General features: G+C 40.3%; 2 protein-coding genes and 1 long non-coding RNA gene across 8 annotated transcripts in view; all 3 read left to right on the top strand.

Annotated features, from left to right (window-relative positions):
- Positions 1-9,669, top strand: part of lingo3a (leucine rich repeat and Ig domain containing 3a) — a 78,195-nt gene extending 68,526 nt beyond the window's left edge. For all 3 annotated transcript variants that reach the window (XM_037770478.1, XM_037770480.1, XM_037770479.1), the window contains one exon: positions 6,802-9,669. In XM_037770478.1, coding sequence (XP_037626406.1) covers positions 6,853-8,685 — 1,833 coding nt within the window. In that variant the 5' untranslated portion in view covers positions 6,802-6,852 and the 3' untranslated portion in view covers positions 8,686-9,669. The remainder of the gene's footprint in view (positions 1-6,801) is intronic.
- Positions 1,974-15,616, top strand: LOC119488650. Its single transcript, XR_005207000.1, has 3 exons — positions 1,974-1,987; positions 15,332-15,341; positions 15,536-15,616. It is a non-coding gene; the product is annotated as an uncharacterized LOC119488650 (long non-coding RNA).
- A 3,448-nt stretch (positions 15,617-19,064) lies between these two features.
- atp8b3 (ATPase phospholipid transporting 8B3) overlaps positions 19,065-19,667 on the top strand; it is a 61,640-nt gene continuing 61,037 nt past the window's right edge. For 3 of the 4 annotated variants that reach the window (XM_037770983.1, XM_037770981.1, XM_037770982.1), the window contains exon 1: positions 19,067-19,530. The gene's annotated coding sequence lies outside the window, so the exon portion shown is untranslated. Of the gene's footprint in view, positions 19,531-19,667 lie in introns of all 4 variants that reach the window. The other variant, XM_037770984.1, reaches the window with a different exon arrangement.

Here is a 19,667-nt window from a genome sequence, read left to right as displayed (position 1 = left end):
CCCGGAGCTCACCGCCTAATTTGGCCGTATTAGTTGGCCCGCTGGAGGGAAGGGAGGCACAGGAGAACCAGAAACAGAACCAGGACTGAGCGGGGCAGACTGTCAGGCCCTGCTGCAGTAAAATGAGAGGTTTTCTAAAGGGAGTCTGGCAGCTGCAGATCTTGTGCTGATAGAAACACTACTGCTTTTGTCCACAGGGGGCCGCCAAAATCAACACAAAATGAAAGTTCTTTGTAGTAACTTTAAGCTGTTCTTCAATTAAATTTGAATACTCAAAGTTACTTAGGTGTTCACATCAATCATAGCCAACTTGTACACTAGAACATGCGAAATAATCTTTGACTATAGCAAAAGTAGAGGATTTCTGTACTGTGGCTTTTATTAAGCCAACATACCCTTAAGTATTTGAATGCTTCAGGCAACATGAATGTGTTCCTTGAACGTGTCACCAAAACTTTGTTTCACAATGCAAGCGTGAGCTGCAGTTTCAAGCATCTCAAGAGCCGACAACAACAGTATGAAGCCATCTTCTTTGATCTGTGCTCGTACTCCGTCTTTCACTGTCATGGCAGTTTGAGTCTCTTTCTGTAGTACCTAGTGGAGGATGTCCCACGTGGTGGCAGTGCGTAAAAGGCTGTTGTGATTTTACAGAGAGTATGTTTCACTTTTTCTTTGGTGATACCCTTCTGAGAAAGTGTCACTGTTACAGCTGTATGGAAACATACAGCTACAGATAAAAAGTTTTTACACTCGCTTGAGGTGTTTTTTTGCCTTTGTCGAGAAAGAGTTGATGCAATAAACGGATTATAGAAACGCCTCCACCGAATAAATTCTGCATTCACATAACTGATCAACTGTTTCATCAATTTCTCTCTTTAATAATTTGCCTCAAAGTCTCTGCTGCATTGTTAGTAAATCAGCGTTAAAAAACAAACTCAAATTGTATCGAAGACCGTAATTTGTTTGCTACGGTGGTGTTTGTATATTTGTTTTGTTTGGCATGCTATCGAAGCCTATAGCGCCAACTTCTGACGAAACTGAGCCGAGTTTATTGGAAACGTGCCTAATTCGCATTTCTTTTTTTGCAACATTTCAAAAGTTCGCTTAAATTTCGCTTGAGGATTGAATGGAAACACGTCTACAGTCTTTGCTCAAAAGCCTTTTTCACAGCAGACATTTTGAGATATTGCAGTAGGAAAAGCACGGGTATAAATAATAAAATGAATGATGGCTGAATACCATTTAGCTGCTTCAGTTTAAGGGTCCTGATATTGTGCATGCTGGCTCACTGTCATGACTTAGTAGGACACTTGAATATAACGGAGCCATCTTTAATGATATTAGTAACTCATTTTCTTACTATGACAAGTCAAAATGTCTGCTGTGAAAAGGTCAATCAGCCTCTTAGCTCAATACGATCTGATTCTATACCTTTTAAGTATAACATCTGTTCAACTTTCATGCACTTGAAGGCGGCAGCAAACTACCTGATGATGCTGGCAGTGTCTCTTTAAGCCCTTTGGCCTTACAAAGTCATTACATATAAAACTGTACAGTCGACACCTGAGATGTCCAGCATAACACTCCAAACTGAAAGGTATAAATATTGAGCCATTTCCAGAATAGAACATTACTTCAGGCACTTTTTCTAATAGCAAGCACTGGATGACTAAATGTTGCCTGGCAACCAAATGATAAGATAAAGAAAACTGACCCCTTGCCTAATGCTGCTGGATGTGTGCACAGTATATACTGACAATGATTTCATATATAATTCATCTGTTCAACAATGACAGACAGTAGCCATCTGTCTCGTCACAGTTTTTTGGCAGCAGGTGACAGGAAACGGGACCTAAATGTAAACACCAAGAAGATGCAACAAGTTGAGTTAAGGCACAGAAAGGCATGAAAACAGCAACTAGGAAATATTAACTATCTGTGATATGAAAATACCAACGTAGATATTTACTGAAGATGAGCAGCAGTGGTGCAGGCTGGGAAACTTGCTGAAGGCGTCTAGTGGACAGGTGTGTTTCAGCCGGAGACTATGAAGAGAGTTTTAAAGGGGGTGGGGGATTGTGAAGGGAGATGGTGCAGGCGTCTCCATGACAACATTAGACACCTACAGTATTGTCCTTTCGAAGCTGATCCGAGCATTGCGGTTTATATCAGAGCTGCATATTGATTCTGCCTGCCACACATAGCTGGTGCAGTTCGGCCTGGTGAACATCCTGTGACTTCACAGACGAGCTTTTACATAACTGAACTTTACTGCAATGTTCAGTAAAGTATAAATGTAATACGAGGACTGAGGACTGAGGGATGTGGTGTTCAGACTCTCTTTTCTCAGAGCAAACAGCTCCTTCCCGTCAGCAGCACCTCTGTCACCTGCATCAGCTGAAGGTCAGCAGGGAAGAGCACCGTTGTGCTGCGTAATCAAAGATAACAATGGTTATTTTTGACTTCAGCTTACTACCAGGCAACAGTAGCCTCTGTGTGGAGCTGCCGGTGCTCACAGGGGGGGATCATGCTGTATACAGTAGAGTGCACACAGCTCTATCCACCTTCTGTTGACCTGTGGGGCATTAGGTGGCCGGGGGCCTCTGGGCTCATTAGTGAGTGACTGCTACCAGATATGGGTTCGGAAAACCAAACACGTGACTGACATTTTTAAATATGGGGTGGCGGCGGTGGGCGGTGGGCGGTGGGTGGGGGTTGGAAGAGTAGGAGGAGGAGGAAGTTTGTGGTTACTGTTTCAGTCGCTGCCCACCTGCTGTTTATGGAAATAGCTTAACAACTTTCAGATGTCACTGCATCTTAAAGTACATGCAGTTTTATGACATTGTTTTCAAATATCACAGAGATAAATGCTGTAGAATATTTACAGCCTTGCACACCATTAAAAATTTAGATTCTTAGTTATTGTCTAATGAGAGCAGCCACTCACACACATGCAGTTTTAAAGGGTAACTTCAGTATTTTTCAACCTGGATCTTATTTTGCCATTTGTCTGTGTATAAGTGACTAATGGGGACAACAAGTTTAGAAATTGGACCAGTATTGAGGAAGAACACTGTAACCGGCAGCTGCGAAACAAGCTGCGAGGGCAGTGAGCAGCGTCAATGTAACGATAAGTTCACTAAAACTGTTTGTTTTTGCCACTGACAGGCTCAGATTGTTATTATCAGTGTCTGACATTATTATGGAAAGGACCCTAAAGATATTTTTTTCTTACCTTTCTCTTGATCTGGTCTGTTTGTTATTGTGTCCAAGTCCCGCTCAAAGAGAAGTCTCATTGTGAAATCTGAATATCCGTATACTCTGGCTCAAATAAGTTTGGGCGGCCATCAAATTCAAAGACCTCGTCCACATTGTGGAAATCATTTAAATATTCAGCCATGACATTGAACATTTTTTAGATAACATTAAGCTACGCTTTCTGTTCTCCAACACAACAAAGTCTGCCCGGCTGGAACGCACATTTCCACCATGGATGTATTCCACTATTCCACCTTCCGGCAACACGTCACCTCACCAGATCTCAGAATGAGATTTGTCCTTGAGCTAGACTCTTTTCATAATGTCAGACACTTATGATAACAATCAGAGCCTGGCATGGCAAAAACAAGCACTTTTAGTGGACCCAGTAGGATTATATTGCAGCTCGTTTCACAGCTGCCGTCTACAGCGCTCTCCCTCAATACTGGACCAATTTCAGAAATTGTTGTCCCCGTTGGTCAGTTAGACACAAATGGGAAATATGATCCAAGTTGAAATATACCAAAGTTAGCCTCTAAGCCAATTTCCTACCTGCCAGATGTGAGAAGTGTCTCTGTCACTGATGATAGCACACTTAAAAATTTTGATAACATCAGATTCCTAGCAAAAGAAATCCAAGAAATCCTTTTTAGAATGAAGTAGATTAAACGTTATGGATTACGAAATAAATGATCAAGTAGCTAGTATGCACATTATGGAAACAGTCTGTTTGCAGCATCAGAGAGATTAGTTTTGAAAATATCTGTATCAAGTAGGTGAAAGCTGGTCCACTCAGTGAAGAACAGAGGTTTAGATCATGATCATCTCACTGTTTACTCTTTCTGTTTCCATTTTAGTTATTATGTATTTATTTTTATTTTTTACATTTATTTATTTATTTTGTATTTATTTTGTATTTATGTAGTTATGCCTCTGTAGCCCGATCCTCATCTCTGGTTGAGGCTAGCAGCTTGAGGTTACATTACCGAACTATCGACACTCTTGCATTGTGGGTAATGTAGGCACCAGGTCTAGACAACGAAGAAGAATGTGTGGGATAAAAAGGATGATATTTCTGGTTCTGCTGCATCGATTTTGATTCTTACATTTTTTTTTTTTATAAAAGTGCAATGATAAATCGGCACGGAATTTAGCAATGCCTGAGCTGCCTGTTTTTTCATTTATAAAGCATGAGCCAGTGACTTCCTTTGGCTACAGAAGGAGTTTTTTCTTTTTCTAGTGGGCCTTTTTAGACCACCGAGAGTGACACAAAATGTGTGAGAGGCTACGTGTCAGGCTGCTATGTCTGACACATGTATGTGTGTGTGAGGTGTTGGCAGCCTTTATTACTGTCTGCCACAGTGTCTTTTTTGATACTACTAATGGGTTTGCAAAAATCCGAAGTATTCATATTTAGTGTCTTTAACAGATTTTTTTTACAATGTTCTGCTCATTTTGAGCCTGTCTGCTATCAGACAGTTCTGCTCACATTTCAGACAGTTAATTTCATTCAGTGGCAGATCGGCTAATGGGAATATTCATCTCTGAGCCAGGGTGAATTGTAAATTGGAACATGTGTAGAGGTGAGGGACATTACATGAGTTATGAAGTCATCTGTAATAATAGCAGGTGGGATTTTAAAAATGTAATACTGTCTCCTTATTTTTAAAGGGGCTTTATATGATATCCAGAGCATTAATATAGCAGCAAACAACTAATGTCTATGTAAAGATATAGAGGAGTAATATCTACCTGAGCAGAGAAGGAAGTCACTCTCCCTATGTGTGTTGTAATCAGAGCTTCTCTGTGCTTTGTTGACATCGCCAGGCGGGCCGTGCATGCTTTTAGTGCATGTTAGTGCATGTGAGCGTGCCTCACTGGCTAGCTCACGGCCCGCCGCTCTGCTCTGCTCTCATATGGCGGTTACAGGTGACAACACAACAGTATGTGACGAACTGGGCTTTCAACTAACTCCAATGTAAACCCACACGTGGCGTTATTTGATAGTCGGAGCAAGTAGTATTAATAGTATGAGAGTCCGCTAAGGCTGGGCGGGAGTGGTGGTGGACGGGTCAAACAAGCACAAGACTTTCAACCAGGACAGCGCAGTTCGTGTTCCGTGTGAAACTAAAAGTAACCTTTACGTATTTTGTCACCCCAGTCTTTAGTCACGTGACTCATTGGTATCGTTAGTCACGTGAGTCGTTAGTCAGTGAAGTTAACGTCAACCACGACCATTTCCTAACCCTAACTAAGTGGTTGCGTTGCCTAAACCTAACTTCCTGTGAAAACAGAAGTTTATTTTGAAAGGACACTATGCATGTAACAAATGTATATTGACACGCCATCCCTGGTCTGTCCAAAAGTAACACAAGTAGCCTGTGTGTAGGTCTCCGATGCCGAGGAGCGCTGGCCAAGCGGCGGTATTTGACGAGTTGGGAGTGAGAATGTGTTGCACCGTGCCGTGACGTAACCAGCACATGTTATAGGTTGGAGACCTCCTGATGTGTGAACTAGTTATAGTCACAGTGGCCTTTCAATATCATTTAACACACTTGTCAGCTTCACCACTCAATAATGACGATGTTATGGAACATGTTTCCTGAAGTTACTTTCCGTCCCACTAGTTGGTATTTCACAATGGGTTTATAAAGGGATTACCACTCTGCTGCCAGCAGACGGAGGGGTGGAATTGTGCATGTGTGTGTATGTGTCATATGAAACCCATAGGCAGGTCAGGCTCCTCATGATAAGCCTCATGCCTCAGAGACTTATGCAGATGATGTGATGGACTGAGCTATTGTGATGCACTGAGTCGTAGCCTTCTGCTATGGCCAGTGACCTTGTCAGGCAAAGACACAGCGCCTGGATATACTCTGCTATATGATCCAATCTGGTGATTGGATTGTTCAGTGTCACTGTCATATTTTATTTAGCCTTTTTACATGCTGGTATTTTCTCCCACGGAGAGTTTATTTGTTAATATTCTGCTTCCACATTGTATAAATGGACCATTTGAGTGTGTTTCGCAGAGCTATTAGCTGTTAAAGGCGTTTGCGAGGCTGCAATTGTTTCCCTTTTTCATGCATTTTAAGATGTCTCACATGAGTTCTTATGAATACAATAGATTTTCAATTTCCCTGTTTCCCTTTTTCATTTACAATGTATGAAATAGCAAGTGAGCAAAACACCTATCAGTTATAAAATTGACTCAAAGCTATTAGCGGAATTTTTTACTGGCATATGATTTCAAAACCTGACTGCTTTGCAAGGCCATTGTAAATCAAACTGTTTTCAACTGAATACAGACTCTCTCTCCTTTGAGGATTATCTTGGAGCTCTAGCTTTAATTTTGCCGCTGTGCCGGGTCAATTATAGTTGTATAATAGTAATTCCACTCATTTAGAGTGTCTGATAGCTGCTGTTGGAGGGGAATTGAGTTTAATTAATTTGTCTCACTGTCTGTCTCTTTGTCTCTCCCTCTCATTCTTTCTGACCTCTCCCCATTCTTTTTCTTCTTCCCATACTCTTCTCTCTCCTCAGGTGTCTGGCCCAGTGATTGAGGAGCAGGAGGAAGCAGAGGAAAGCAGGGCCATGGGGGTGAGCCTGGGTCAGGACGTAGGCTGGCTCCTGCCTTTCCTGTTCTTGCTACTGATGATCACCGTGTCACCCACCCAGGGTCAAGGATGCCCCCAGCGTTGTGAGTGCATTGCAAAATTCAAGACTGTGTCCTGTTACGGTAAACGCCTGTCCGCACTGCCAGATGGCATCCCACCGGACACCAAGGTCCTGGACCTGAGTGGGAATAAACTTCGCTGGGTAGAGCAAGGTGACATGCTTCCGTATTCCCGTCTTGAAAAGCTGGACTTGAGCGAGAACATTATCAGCGTCCTGGAACCGAACGCTTTCTCTAGTCTCCAGAACCTGCAGTCGCTTTCACTGAGGGGTAACCAATTAAAACTGGTCCCCATGGCCGCTTTCTCACGTCTGTCCAACCTAACTTCACTGGACCTCAGTGGGAATAAGATTGTAATTCTTTTGGACTTTACTTTCCAAGACCTGAAAAGTCTGAAAAACCTGGAAGTTGGAGACAATGATTTAGTTTATATTTCCAACAAGGCCTTTCTGGGTCTAGTGGGGCTGAAGGAGCTGACCATAGAGAGGTGCAACCTGACGTCTGTGTCCGGCCAGTCTTTGTCTTACCTGCATAACCTGGTGGCTCTGCGGCTCCGCTACCTCAGCATCTCCACCTTAGAGGACCAGAACTTCCGTAAGCTGGGAAACCTGCGGGGCCTCGAGATCGATCACTGGCCCTTTTTGGAGCACATTTCCCCTCACAGCCTGCAGGGTCTGAACTTATCCTGGCTGTCTATTACTCACACTAACATCACCTCCGTGCCCACCTCTGCCCTGCGCAGTCTGGCTCACCTCACTAGCCTCAACCTCTCCTACAACCCTATCTCTGTGCTGGAGTCCTGGGCGCTGCGGGACCTTGTCAGGCTGAAGGAGCTGCATCTGGTCAACACAAACCTGGTGGTAGTGCAGCCGTATGCGCTTGGCGGTCTACGGCAAATCCGCCTCCTCAACCTCTCCACTAACGGCCTGGTGTCCCTGGAAGACGGGGCCTTTCAGTCCGTTAACACTCTGGAGACGCTGCGTCTGGACGGGAACCCTCTGGCCTGCGACTGCCGCTTGCTTTGGATCCTTCAGCGCAGGAAGACCCTCAATTTCGACGGCGCCTCCCCAGTTTGTATGACGCCCGTGGAGGTGCAGGGCCGCGCTCTGAACGCTTTCTCTGACTCGGCTCTCTTTGATCACTTCACCTGCCAGAAGCCCAAAATCCGCAATAGGAAACTGCAGCAGGTGACTGCCCGCGAGGGGCAGGTGGTGTCGTTCATATGCAGAGCAGAAGGTGAGCCGACACCGGTGATATTCTGGATCTCTCCTCAACGCCGCCGCATCACCACAAAGAGCAGCGGCCGCTTAACTGTGTTACCAGAGGGCACATTAGAAATACGTTACGCCCAGGTGACAGACAGCGGAACGTACATCTGCATAGCGAGCAACGCTGGTGGAAATGACACCTATTTTGCCACACTTACAGTCAGCGGGCTGCCACTAGACGCAGCCCTTATGGCCAACCGCACGTACTACGCTGGTGACCTTAATGACACGAATCTGAATGACACCAGAGTCTTCTTGAAGTTCACTCTGGACCTCAAAACCATCCTCATATCCACAGCGATGGGCTGCATCATGTTCCTGGGGGTGGTCCTCTTCTGTTTCATCCTGCTGTTTGTGTGGAGTCGAGGGAGAGGGCAGCACAAGAACAATTTCTCAGTGGAGTATTCCTTCAGAAAGGTGGATGGACCCGCCGCCAGCGGAGGACAGGGTGGGGCACGCAAGTTCAACATGAAAATGATTTGATTACTCGGATCTGTTTCTCTCATTAGTATTCTTTCCCTGATACTGTTTACAAGCTCGAGGGACGAGACACTGGAGTGGACCTTTGTGCTTGCAAAACACTAAATGCAGTTATTTATAGGACATTTTATTGAGAGGTTTTGTTATAAAACTACTGTATATAAGAGCAAAAGGAAAGCTGCATGGATTTGATATATTTCTATTCCTTCGTTGTGTGTTCACATTATTGTGCAGAGGAATTATAAAGGTATGAAGATGTCTCAAAATCTTGAATAGACTGTTAAAAGACCAAGCAACAAAATCACTCAGAGTCCCACCAGTCTTTAACCTCGACAAATCTCTCGCCAAATCCGTCCTTCTTCCCTACAAGGAACTCTGTCCTCTGCGTCTTTAAAGGACTTCACCTCTCCGCTCCATCCGAGGCGATTCAAGCTCTCTATCCCCAAACTCATGAATACATTATAACAGGGTGGTGCTCAATGAATGCCAAGGACTTGCCAATATGTATTAGAATAGTTCCAGCTATATACTGCATATTTAGACTTATTTACAGTCAGGATTTTAGAGCACTATTGTGACATAAATATAGAGGCTCTGTTTTTTTCGCTGATGGTGGGTTTATACAGAATACATTAAGACACCAAGAGACTCTGCAACACTGCCAATTTGACCGTAAAGCACCATGTAATGTGGTAGAGAGAAGCTACTTCTCATTGGATGCCACTAAAAGTAGGTCAAAGCCGTTTGAAACAAAAACAGGACTCTACAGGTTAAGCTACAGTTAAAGGACCCAATGCTCACTTGTGTGGTGACAAATCAGTACATGCAGATGCACACCAGATTTTCCATTGTTTATTCAGTACCAACACGTTCTCATCCCAACTCGTCACATACTTACCCTTTGTCTGACCCCTCGGCGTCACTTTTTCGGTCGCACTAAACACGTGCTTAATGTTGTGAAGCAAACAAAAACTCTTGCTTAGGTTTAGGCAACAAAACCACTTAGTTTGGTTTAGGAAAAAACAACATGGTTGGGCTTAAAATGACTACGTTTTTACAGTGAAAACGTGACTTCACGTTGTGAACACGGGACACGAACGATCAGCTGATTGTAAAGTGACAGTGAAACTTAACGCACGGGACACAAACAGCCGTCTCCTCGGACGTACATGAAACCTTCCCTGGTGGAGGTCTGCGCTCATACCGGCGCTAAAGGGTGCCTTGTGCATCGGTATCGAACGCCGACGGCCGTGACAAAGCGTTGGTATTTGACGCCCTGGGAATGAGAACGGGACTCTTGCCCTCTTGATCTGAACAGAACTGTGTGTGTAAAAGATGAACGTGTGTACAGAGTTCCTACTTTGAATAACATGTATTATTTGTAAATTTGTTGGGGTGCAATCATCCCAAAGTTGAATAGATCACACTGTATAGGTAGGATATATACTGTATAAGATGTATTATATATTTTGTAATCATTGACATTGATATCCTTGTGGTTGTTTATAGTATTGTTGAGTGATCAATCCAATTTTTTTTTGTTCTACTGTAATTCTACCGTTAAAAGTCTCTTTTTCAAATCATCGATATCCAGACATGTCATCCGATCCCTGAGCTCACACAACAAATCATGAAGGGCGTTTTCATCAGGTTTCAGCTCACCAGCCTATTTCTGGCTGTAAGTGTGACGGTGGGGAGGTTTGGCTGACCAGCGGGGGAAGTGATTCTCCTCAGCAACCTCGATGTCTTTGAGACACGCAGGGGAAAATGCAAATGTAATAAAGAAAACTAGCAGACTGGAACAAAGGTCATAATGAAACTGAGCCAGAGAGGAGAGGGAGTTTTCTAGGAAGACATCGCCACTATAATAGGGCGGGAATTATTTTCTCAATTAATCGATTAGCTGTTTGGTCTATAAAATTATGAAAAATGTTGATCAGTGTTTCCTAAAGCCCAAGATGACGTCCTCAAATGTCTTATTTTGTCCGCAACTCAAAGATATTCAGTTTACTGTCAGAGAGGTCAGAGAGGAGTAAAGAAACTAGAAAATATTCACATTCAAGAAGCTGGAATCAGAGAATTTTGACTTTTTTTTCTTAAACCATTACTCAAACCAATTAATCGATTATCAAAATAATTGCCGACTAATTTAATAGTTGACAACTAATCGATTAATCGTTGCAGCTCTACTCTATAATACAAATGGCTGGACGCTAACTTAACGTAACAATATATGCCTCTTAAGATCGCTGTATAGCATTTTGTAAGTAGAAGTGGTTATGAAGGTGATTTCAAACTGTTTATATACAGTATATATATATATAGAGATGGGTAACACTTTATAATAACCATCATTTATAAATGGTGAATTGATAGTTAATTAAACTTACTTAATAGTTATTATACTGTTATAATACTATAATTGCCCACATTATAACATTTGATATACTATATATGTATGTATTTGTTAATAATTAATATATATATATATAACATAGATAGTTGGGCCAGATATTTATAACACTTTGTTAATTGTTAATGGTTATAAACATTATTTGGATGACTATTATAAAGTTGCGACTGATGATTATATTAGCCTGTTAAATGGTTAATAAATTATTTGTAAATTGTCTATAAACATGAATTGGATAGATAGTTAATACTTGGTAAATAGTAAATTAAATTCTGGCCCATACAAACAATTTCTTAAAGATTTACTAATCATTTGGTAATCAATAACGAATACTTAATATAGCATATCAAATGTTATGTGTACAACAATAAACGGTTAATAAATGCTTTTCTAATGTAATCAGAATGTAATTGTTATCGTCTCTTATCAGCTATGATACAGTACATAATCTATAAACTAATTATTCTGATTCACACAAACTAATGATACAATAACTAATAATTTAATCAGTGTTTATTATCATTATCATTGTTAACAGTAAAATAACTATTAACTAAGTTAAATTAACTCTCAATTCACCATTTACAAATGACAGTTATTTTAAAGTGTCACCTATTGATGAATACTGTTTCTACTGCAAAGAATGTAATTCAATGTTTTTGGTTCTTTTACATGAATTCACGGCACGTACAGTAGATGCACAATGAGTCAGTGTTGGGCCTTTGCAAAGCAATCTGTGGTAGTTTTAATAATATCAAAACCAGCATTGAATCCAGTTTCCGTCATAACTTCAGACATAATTTGGAGAGAAAGAGAAAACAGGTGAAGTACTGATAACTGTATACTGATAACCTCGAGGTTTACTCCTGATCTGAAGGGAAGTGAAACCTCTCTTCCTGTCTGCTCATCGACTGCAGCTCTAACTGTGTTACTCTGCTGCCCTCGGTTGGTTACAGATGGTACTGACTTCTACACTTTTAATTAGAGTAGGATTTGACCTCCACAACCTTTAGACTTAATAGTAAACAATTTATTCCATTTCCCCCAAAGGCAGTTGTGAAGTTGATGGAGGTGCTGACCTAGATCTGTATTAGAGGTGAAAACTAATTTTTAAGTTACAACTTAGTCCCATATTACTTCATTTAGTGTTCATCCACATTAACACTGCACAACACATTTGACAGATTAAACTCTAAATTATTAAACTGTGACTGTGTTACCCGACTGATTTGACATCAGTCTGCATTTTCAGTAATGTCTGGTGATAATTTCTATCGTCCTTTACTGAATTCATCCTGTAAATATGGAAACCATTGTGTCTGGAAATTGTGCTAGACTGTTTTGTATTGTATTGTTTTATAAAAATGAAGCACACTGTTTATAGAGCATGCTATGTTATCTGCTACGATGATGTCTTTGCCCTGCCCCATGTTTTTATAGCAGTCATCCGGTCACTCAACCCTCAATACACCTGTGACCCCGTCACTGTGAAACTTTGTGTTGTACATTTTTATTTTAATCTGTTGTTTTTCTTTCCAGGGGGTTTGTCATATTTTCATTTTTTAGATACCAGTTAAATCAGATGGATGGATGTCTCATCTACACATTAAGATATACGGTCATGATTCACTCAAGTTAATGATTTACATACTGCATATACTGTATGAGGGGCGTCATTATTGTTCATTTTCTATGCATTCATCAGAACACAAGTTACAAAAATAAATGAAACTTTGTGAGCAGATTAAAATAGCGTCGCAGTCACGCTTTGATGAGTTTTTTGATCCCGACTGTTGAATCTTTAATGACTGAATCTTTTGTGATCAGTGTAACTTGTCATTCAGTGGGTGAAGTGAATTCATGCTGCACTAAAGACAAGTAAAAACTGGTACACGCACTTCAAGAACACCTCAAGGAGGAAGTACAGAGCAACAGGAAGATGTTCAGTGACCTTAAATTTATCTAAATTTGCTCCAATTATATAATCTTTTAAAGTCCCTCCACTCAAAAATGTGTTTTGCTTCACATGGATGTTCAACCTTCACTGTGCAGAATGATGTATCACAACTAGTTTGTATGAAAATTGTAATGCAACGCACTTACTGTACGTGTGATGTGGAAACTTGAAACCTCAATTTGCATACTGAGAAAGGACAGAATCGACATCACGGTCCAGTAGTTAAACTTTAAATTTAACATTCATTTGCATATTCATCAATGAGGGGAGACATGGAAAAACATATTAGACACAAATTATTATTTCAAGCAGGGTTCTTTTATATGTCTTAAAACTAGGGCTGTCAATCGATTAAACTATTTAATCGCAAATTAATCGAACATTTTTTATCTCTTCAAAATGTACCTAAAAGGGAGATTTGTCAAGTATTTAATACTGTTGTCCACATGGGAGTGTGCAAATATGCTGCTTTATGCAGATGTATGTATATATTTATTATTGGAAATCAATTAACAACACAAAACAATGACAAATATTGTCCAGAAACCCTCACAGGTACTGCATTTAGCATAAAAAATATGCTCAAATCATAACATGGCAACTCAAGCCTAACAGGCAACAACATCTGTCAGTGTGTCAGTGTGCTGACTTGACTTTGACTTGCCTCCAAACTGCATGTGATTATCAGAAAGTGGGCATGTCTGTAAAGGGGAGACTCGTGGGTACCCATAGAATCCATTTTCATTCACATATCTTGAGGTCAGAGGTCAAGGTACTCCTCTGAAAATGGCCATGCCAGTTTTTCCCGTTTAAGTTTAGAGTGTTATTTAACCTCGGTATCTTCACTCTAGCTTTAAAACTGAGCCCGCTACAACTTAAAAAATTTAAATTCGCGTTAATGCGTTAAAGAAATTAGTGTCGTTAAAACTAATTTTCTTTATTATCTCGTTAACTTTGACAGCCCTACTTAAAACATGTCTAGATTAGCTCTCTAAAGTATGTTCTTTTGCACAAAGGTCAGTTAAACAGGCCATGAAGTTCTGCATTGACAAACGTGTCTTTGCAAAAAGCTTCAATGATTCTCGGCACCGATCAGGAACTCTACTGGAGGGTTGAACATCATTCTTCCAAAAGATTTTCCCTCATTTAGGGGAAAAAAAATTCTGTCTAACACATCAATCCAAAATCTCCCGTAAGGGTTCAGTTAGCCACAGCATGATTCATTCATCATGCTCATCAAACCATTCAGCGTCAACCCTGTGGGTGCTGGTGTTGCCGTACAGACCTCTCAGAAATGTTTCATCAAAGGATAAAGGTGATCACTCAGAGTAACTGTCTATTGATCTGCAGCGACCCTCTCAGAAGTGGATCCGAACCATGCCAGGAAGATGCCCCTCGCTGCGGGGGTCAAGCATTCACGCCTGAACCGCTCTCGCTTGGTGTTCGTCACGCTTGCACCCACTCACCCACGAATGACTCATCTGACTATATCACTTTTTCCCACACACATCTAGACCAGCATGGTTTTAGCAACTCTGATCTCTCAAATATGCGTTTGACTTTGTATTGAGTCACTTAGATCTTTACCTTCTTGATCCAAAAAAAATCAAAGTCATCTGGATCTGCTCGGCATTTTTATACATGATAGGATGTCTGTGATTTTCCGCTCATTTATTCAGGTTTCTCCTATAATTCTGTACGCTGACAGAAAAAGATTATAACTCCTCTTGTTCACCACTTACAAAATGTCTAAAATATTTTGAAATTGGGGCAAATATCTGAAAAGAAATGTTTGTATTTTATGATTTTGTAATCTCCTGAAAGCTGCTTTTTAACTGAGTGACTGAGAGGGTGAGTTGGTTTAGAGCAGTCGTTCTCAGCCTTTTCTGTGTCAAGGACCCCTAAATTGATACACATTTGGTCACGGACCCCCATTTGATAAGATTTCTCTTCAGGGAACTACATCTGAAATGATTTTGTTTTGTTGGATATGATTAAGACCAGCATTCTATAGTTGTCGACTACAGTTGAGGAGATAAACGTGAAGGAAGTGAAAACTATGATCAGAATAGTCACTCTTAGGACTGTTATGGTGCCTTCAAATGGGGTCGTGTTTACCGTGTTCACGAGAAGAGTCCATAGGAAAACACCCCTCTTGTCGTATTCACAACATCGTAAGTGGAAAGTTTCTGAAAGCTCACAGTTCACAACTTAAGACGTGTTTGTTGACGTCAGAAATGGCGGAGGCCATAGAAGTTCATTTTTCGGCGCATAATAAGTTCTTATATTGTAATTTAAGTTGTATATTGTTTTTCTTGGTAATTTTATAATATGTCTGAGGAAAATGTTGATATTCCCAACGACCTCATCTTTTTCCTCTGTCATTATGCGTTTGCATTTCCTGCGCTATGTTACCCGCTTGCTAGCTTGCTTAATTGTTCGCCGCTGTGGCTTCTGGACACCGACAGTAACGTTAATACGAGTTAACCACTTCAACGCCAAACATATTGTGGACACGACTTCCCATGTTGTAAACACAAGTTCATGAGTTTCATTTGAAGGCACCATAACACACATTGGGCTTACTTCTATAGTGAAATAAATAGTGAAAATAAACCATTTCCCATTTTTCTGCATCCAAACTGCATGTGATTATCATAAAGTGGGCATGCATGTAAAGGGGAGACTCGTGGGTGCCCATAGAACCCATTTTCATTCACACATCTTGAGGTCAGAGGTCAAAGGACTCCTTTGAAAATAGCCATTGCCAGTTTTTCCTCGCCAAAATTTAGCGCAAGTTTGGAGCGTTATTTAGCCTCCTATTATGACATGGTTGGTACCAATGGATTCCTTAAGTTTTCTAGTTTCATATGATACCAGTATCTTCACTCTAGCCTTAAAACTGAGCCCACTACAACTTTGACAGTCCTAGTTAATATACATGCATATGCTGTGTTGTATAGTAATGTGCATTTCACTGTTCTTAACTTCCTGTGAAGACACCAGGTTCCTTGACCTTCAGCAAAACTGAAATGGCATTTGATCGGGAAATTCATTTATTTCTTTGCTATAAAATCACTGTGGATGATTTCAGTTTGTGAGTACTCTTCCAAGTAATACACCTGAAACCCCCCCCCCCCCCCCCCCCCCCCCCCCCCACACCTCCTCCCCCACCCCTTTGTTCACAGTTGACTGTGGCTGTCTAGGCAGAGGAGGTGATCTCTCTGAAGAGGAATTAACGTGCGTCACCAACAATTTCAGATGAAAGATGTGTCATCAACAGCGCATTAGGCACCACCGTCAGACTGTGAAATTGCAACTGCATTTTATCCATTTTATCATTTATTTCATTTACTTGGAGCAGACGGCAGCGGTAGAGTGCACACGCCTCTGAAACCCTCTCCTCAAGTATCGCTTTCATTCGGTTAAGAGAGGAAATGATGTCAGAATGCACAGGCGCTCTACTTCTGCTTCACCAAAGCTATTTCGAGCTTATATGATGGGAACATTGATGGGTGATTGAAATGATGTAACTCAATGTGTGTATAAAGTTTGTTTGTGTGTGTGTGGGTAGTAATCACACGTTTTGTGTTACCGTGGTGTTGAAACGTGGCGGTTAGCAGCAGTTGCCGCACAAACAATTCACCTGCAAAGGCTGTGCACACATCTTTTCATCAGGACATGTTGATAAGCTGCAGTCATTTACATGTAATCATCATCATTTCATTGTGTCATTATGACTGCACTGTGCCAGAATCACTTGGGTGACTTAAATGTCATGTAATTCATCTCTTGAATTTGCATTTTAGACCTTTTAAACCAAAGTTTAGTTTTGGTTTTCTGAACTTTGTGAGTAATTTGTTTCAACCCAGAAGGTTTGGTGGTGACTGGTGAGGTGTGTCAGCTACCACATTAGCTTGTTGTTGATGGAGAGGCTGCAAAAGGGTGAAAGAGAAACTAAATGTAAGACCAAGTAGGTATCCATGTTTAGATATAGAGGACAAATGACAATGTACCATCGAGACTGGATTCATTTCCATGCTTCAAAATCACAAAATTATGTTTAAAAGAAAATATTTTAAAGATTTCCAACCATCATGTTTTAACAGAAATAAAAATAGTGGGAATAAAGAGGGACCAAGAAGCATTTTGGTTGAAAATAGGTTAAAACCTGTAGCAGCCTTTTAACAAATGATCATTTAGGTCTGTTATTTTCATGTCTGTCCAGGGCCTGCTCTATAGCCCTTTTGGTTCCCTAGGGGAAATTTGGATATGTCTGTAAGTAGATATGATTGTCTTTTTAATAGGAACGACACTGGATGACTGCCATGGCTTCACATTATAATTCTGTTAAGAAGGAATATAATGCCGAGGGCTGATTGCTCTGGGCAATGTAGCCCTTAGGGAGTCTGTCTGAGCTGAGGTATTTCACCGAGAGGGATTTCAACTGTGTTTAAATCATCTTTGTATTAATAGTATTTTACCATCCTGGTGATTTTATTATTTAGAATCATATATGTTGTCTTATATGGTTAAGTTGGCCTATAAAAACAGGATAAGATCAGATTAAACCATGTCTGTACAGGGATATGGAGATGTTATTTTATGGTTACATACAGGGTTGGAAGAATTATATTTACACTTGTTACTGTAACAAAATCATTTTTGTGTAGGCCTATGTACTTTTTTGAATATTTTTAAAAATCTGTCATTTTACTTAGGCTAAATAGCCTAATAATAATCACAAGTAGGCCTATTGTTCTTTGCTATATTTCAAGTTGCATCCGTTACAGAATAAAAACAAAAATCACATGAAAAAGTCCTGATAAACTGTGAGAGAAAGGAACAGAAAGGAGATAAACCAGCAGAGAAGAAGCTGCGAGGGGGGCGCTATCACTTTAACAGGAAACAGTAAAAAACAAATCTTTGTTTAACAAGGACTGGATGGATAAAGGAATTTGGTCGGTGACTCACTTAGTTGATAGTTGTATCTTAGCTGTATCATGTCGTATGAGAATTTCTGTCTTAGATATAATTTAATTGGCAATTGTGACATATTTAAATCCATAACTAAAGCCATCCCCAACTCTATTATATGCTTGATTAGAGGAATTTTAACAAATCCTACTCCTATCACACCTCGTCTCCCACAACTTTTAGTTGGTGGCTGTGACTTTAGTGAAATCAAAATCCCAAACAAAACAATTAGAAATATGTTTAATCACATCTCATACCCTATAGTATCTTACAGAAACTCAATTTCACAAATCTATCAGAAAGAAACTATTCACATGTTACAAACTAAATATCTAAAATTCCCCATAACTCCCAAAGCAAAAGAAATCCATTTTAAAATATTAAACGGAGTGTATCACCATCCATCCAGTGATTTGTTGCGACAACGATTTGGAATTGAAACCAATAACTGTGTATTTTGTGATGATACTGAAACTACTGATCATTTATTTTTTCATTGTATGTATTCTGGAGCTTTATGGCTTGATATACATGACTGGCTTTTCCCAAAAGTTTCTCATCTGGGAAACTTCTCTCAAAAGGACATTGTTTATGGACTTGTCATTGACAATAACAAAGATGACTTTCTGGTGAATAACATTCTTATTCTTGGAAAATTTTATTTGCACAAATCCAAGTATATGAAAGTGAAACCTAGGTTTAATGTGTTTCATTCTGACTTTCTTTTTAACATAAAAGCCCTTAAAGTCAAGAAAAACAAAAATACGTTGACATTTCTTAGTATAATAGAATAATATGAATTACAGGTTCAGCCCTATAGCTCTTAATTTAATTTATTATTATTTTCATGTATAATTTTACATATTTTATTTGTTCTTGTTCTGTATGCACCTTGTCCTTTTACTCTAATGCAATGATCTATGAGCCATGCTGTTTGTAAATTTGAATTTGTTCAATAAAAAAAAAAAAAAAAAAAAAAATTAAACAGGAAACACTATTTGACATTGGGGACAGACTTCGACGTAACACCGGAAATGAGCCTACGTTAATGTTTTGTGTTCATGAAACCGGCATACGCGGGCTAGCATTTTGAGAAAAATATGAGCAAATTAATTAGCATAAGGGATGCGGTTATTATTATTATTAGCGTTATTGTATCACGACATAGTTAAGTAATCTATCTTAATGACTTTAGATTGTAATGCACCATCGGGAGCAGTTAAGTGACACGCCAACGGTCCGTCACCATGACGACCGTGACCTGTAGGCCTAGGGGCACTGGCTAACATGCTAAATGCTAACATGCTAATGACATGTGCTTTGAGGTGTGTGAGAACTTTCTGCTGTTTGAAACTTGTTAATTCTTGATATTCAAAACGTTTTGAAGTTGAGGAGTGCACTGGGACTAGAGAGACTCAGTTGCACTGGTTATATTATGCTAAGAGAGGGAATGAGTAAAGAAGTTGAACATGGATGGATGCAGATTGTGGGAGTCAGACAGGTGAGTGCAATAACACAACGCTGAAGTCTCCAGATGAGAACAATCTTTGCTTAAAAAGCTGACTGACTGTTGATGTTTTATTCTACTGTTGATTCTCAGAGAAGTTTAATAATGCTTGTTGTTCAGTTCAGTTCAGA

Source organism: Sebastes umbrosus, chromosome 5 (assembly GCF_015220745.1).
Source record: "Sebastes umbrosus isolate fSebUmb1 chromosome 5, fSebUmb1.pri, whole genome shotgun sequence".
NCBI classification, from domain to species: Eukaryota; Metazoa; Chordata; class Actinopteri; order Perciformes; family Sebastidae; genus Sebastes; species Sebastes umbrosus.
Note: the sequence above shows the minus strand (reverse complement) of the source record. Positions and strands in the feature narration are given on the sequence as shown.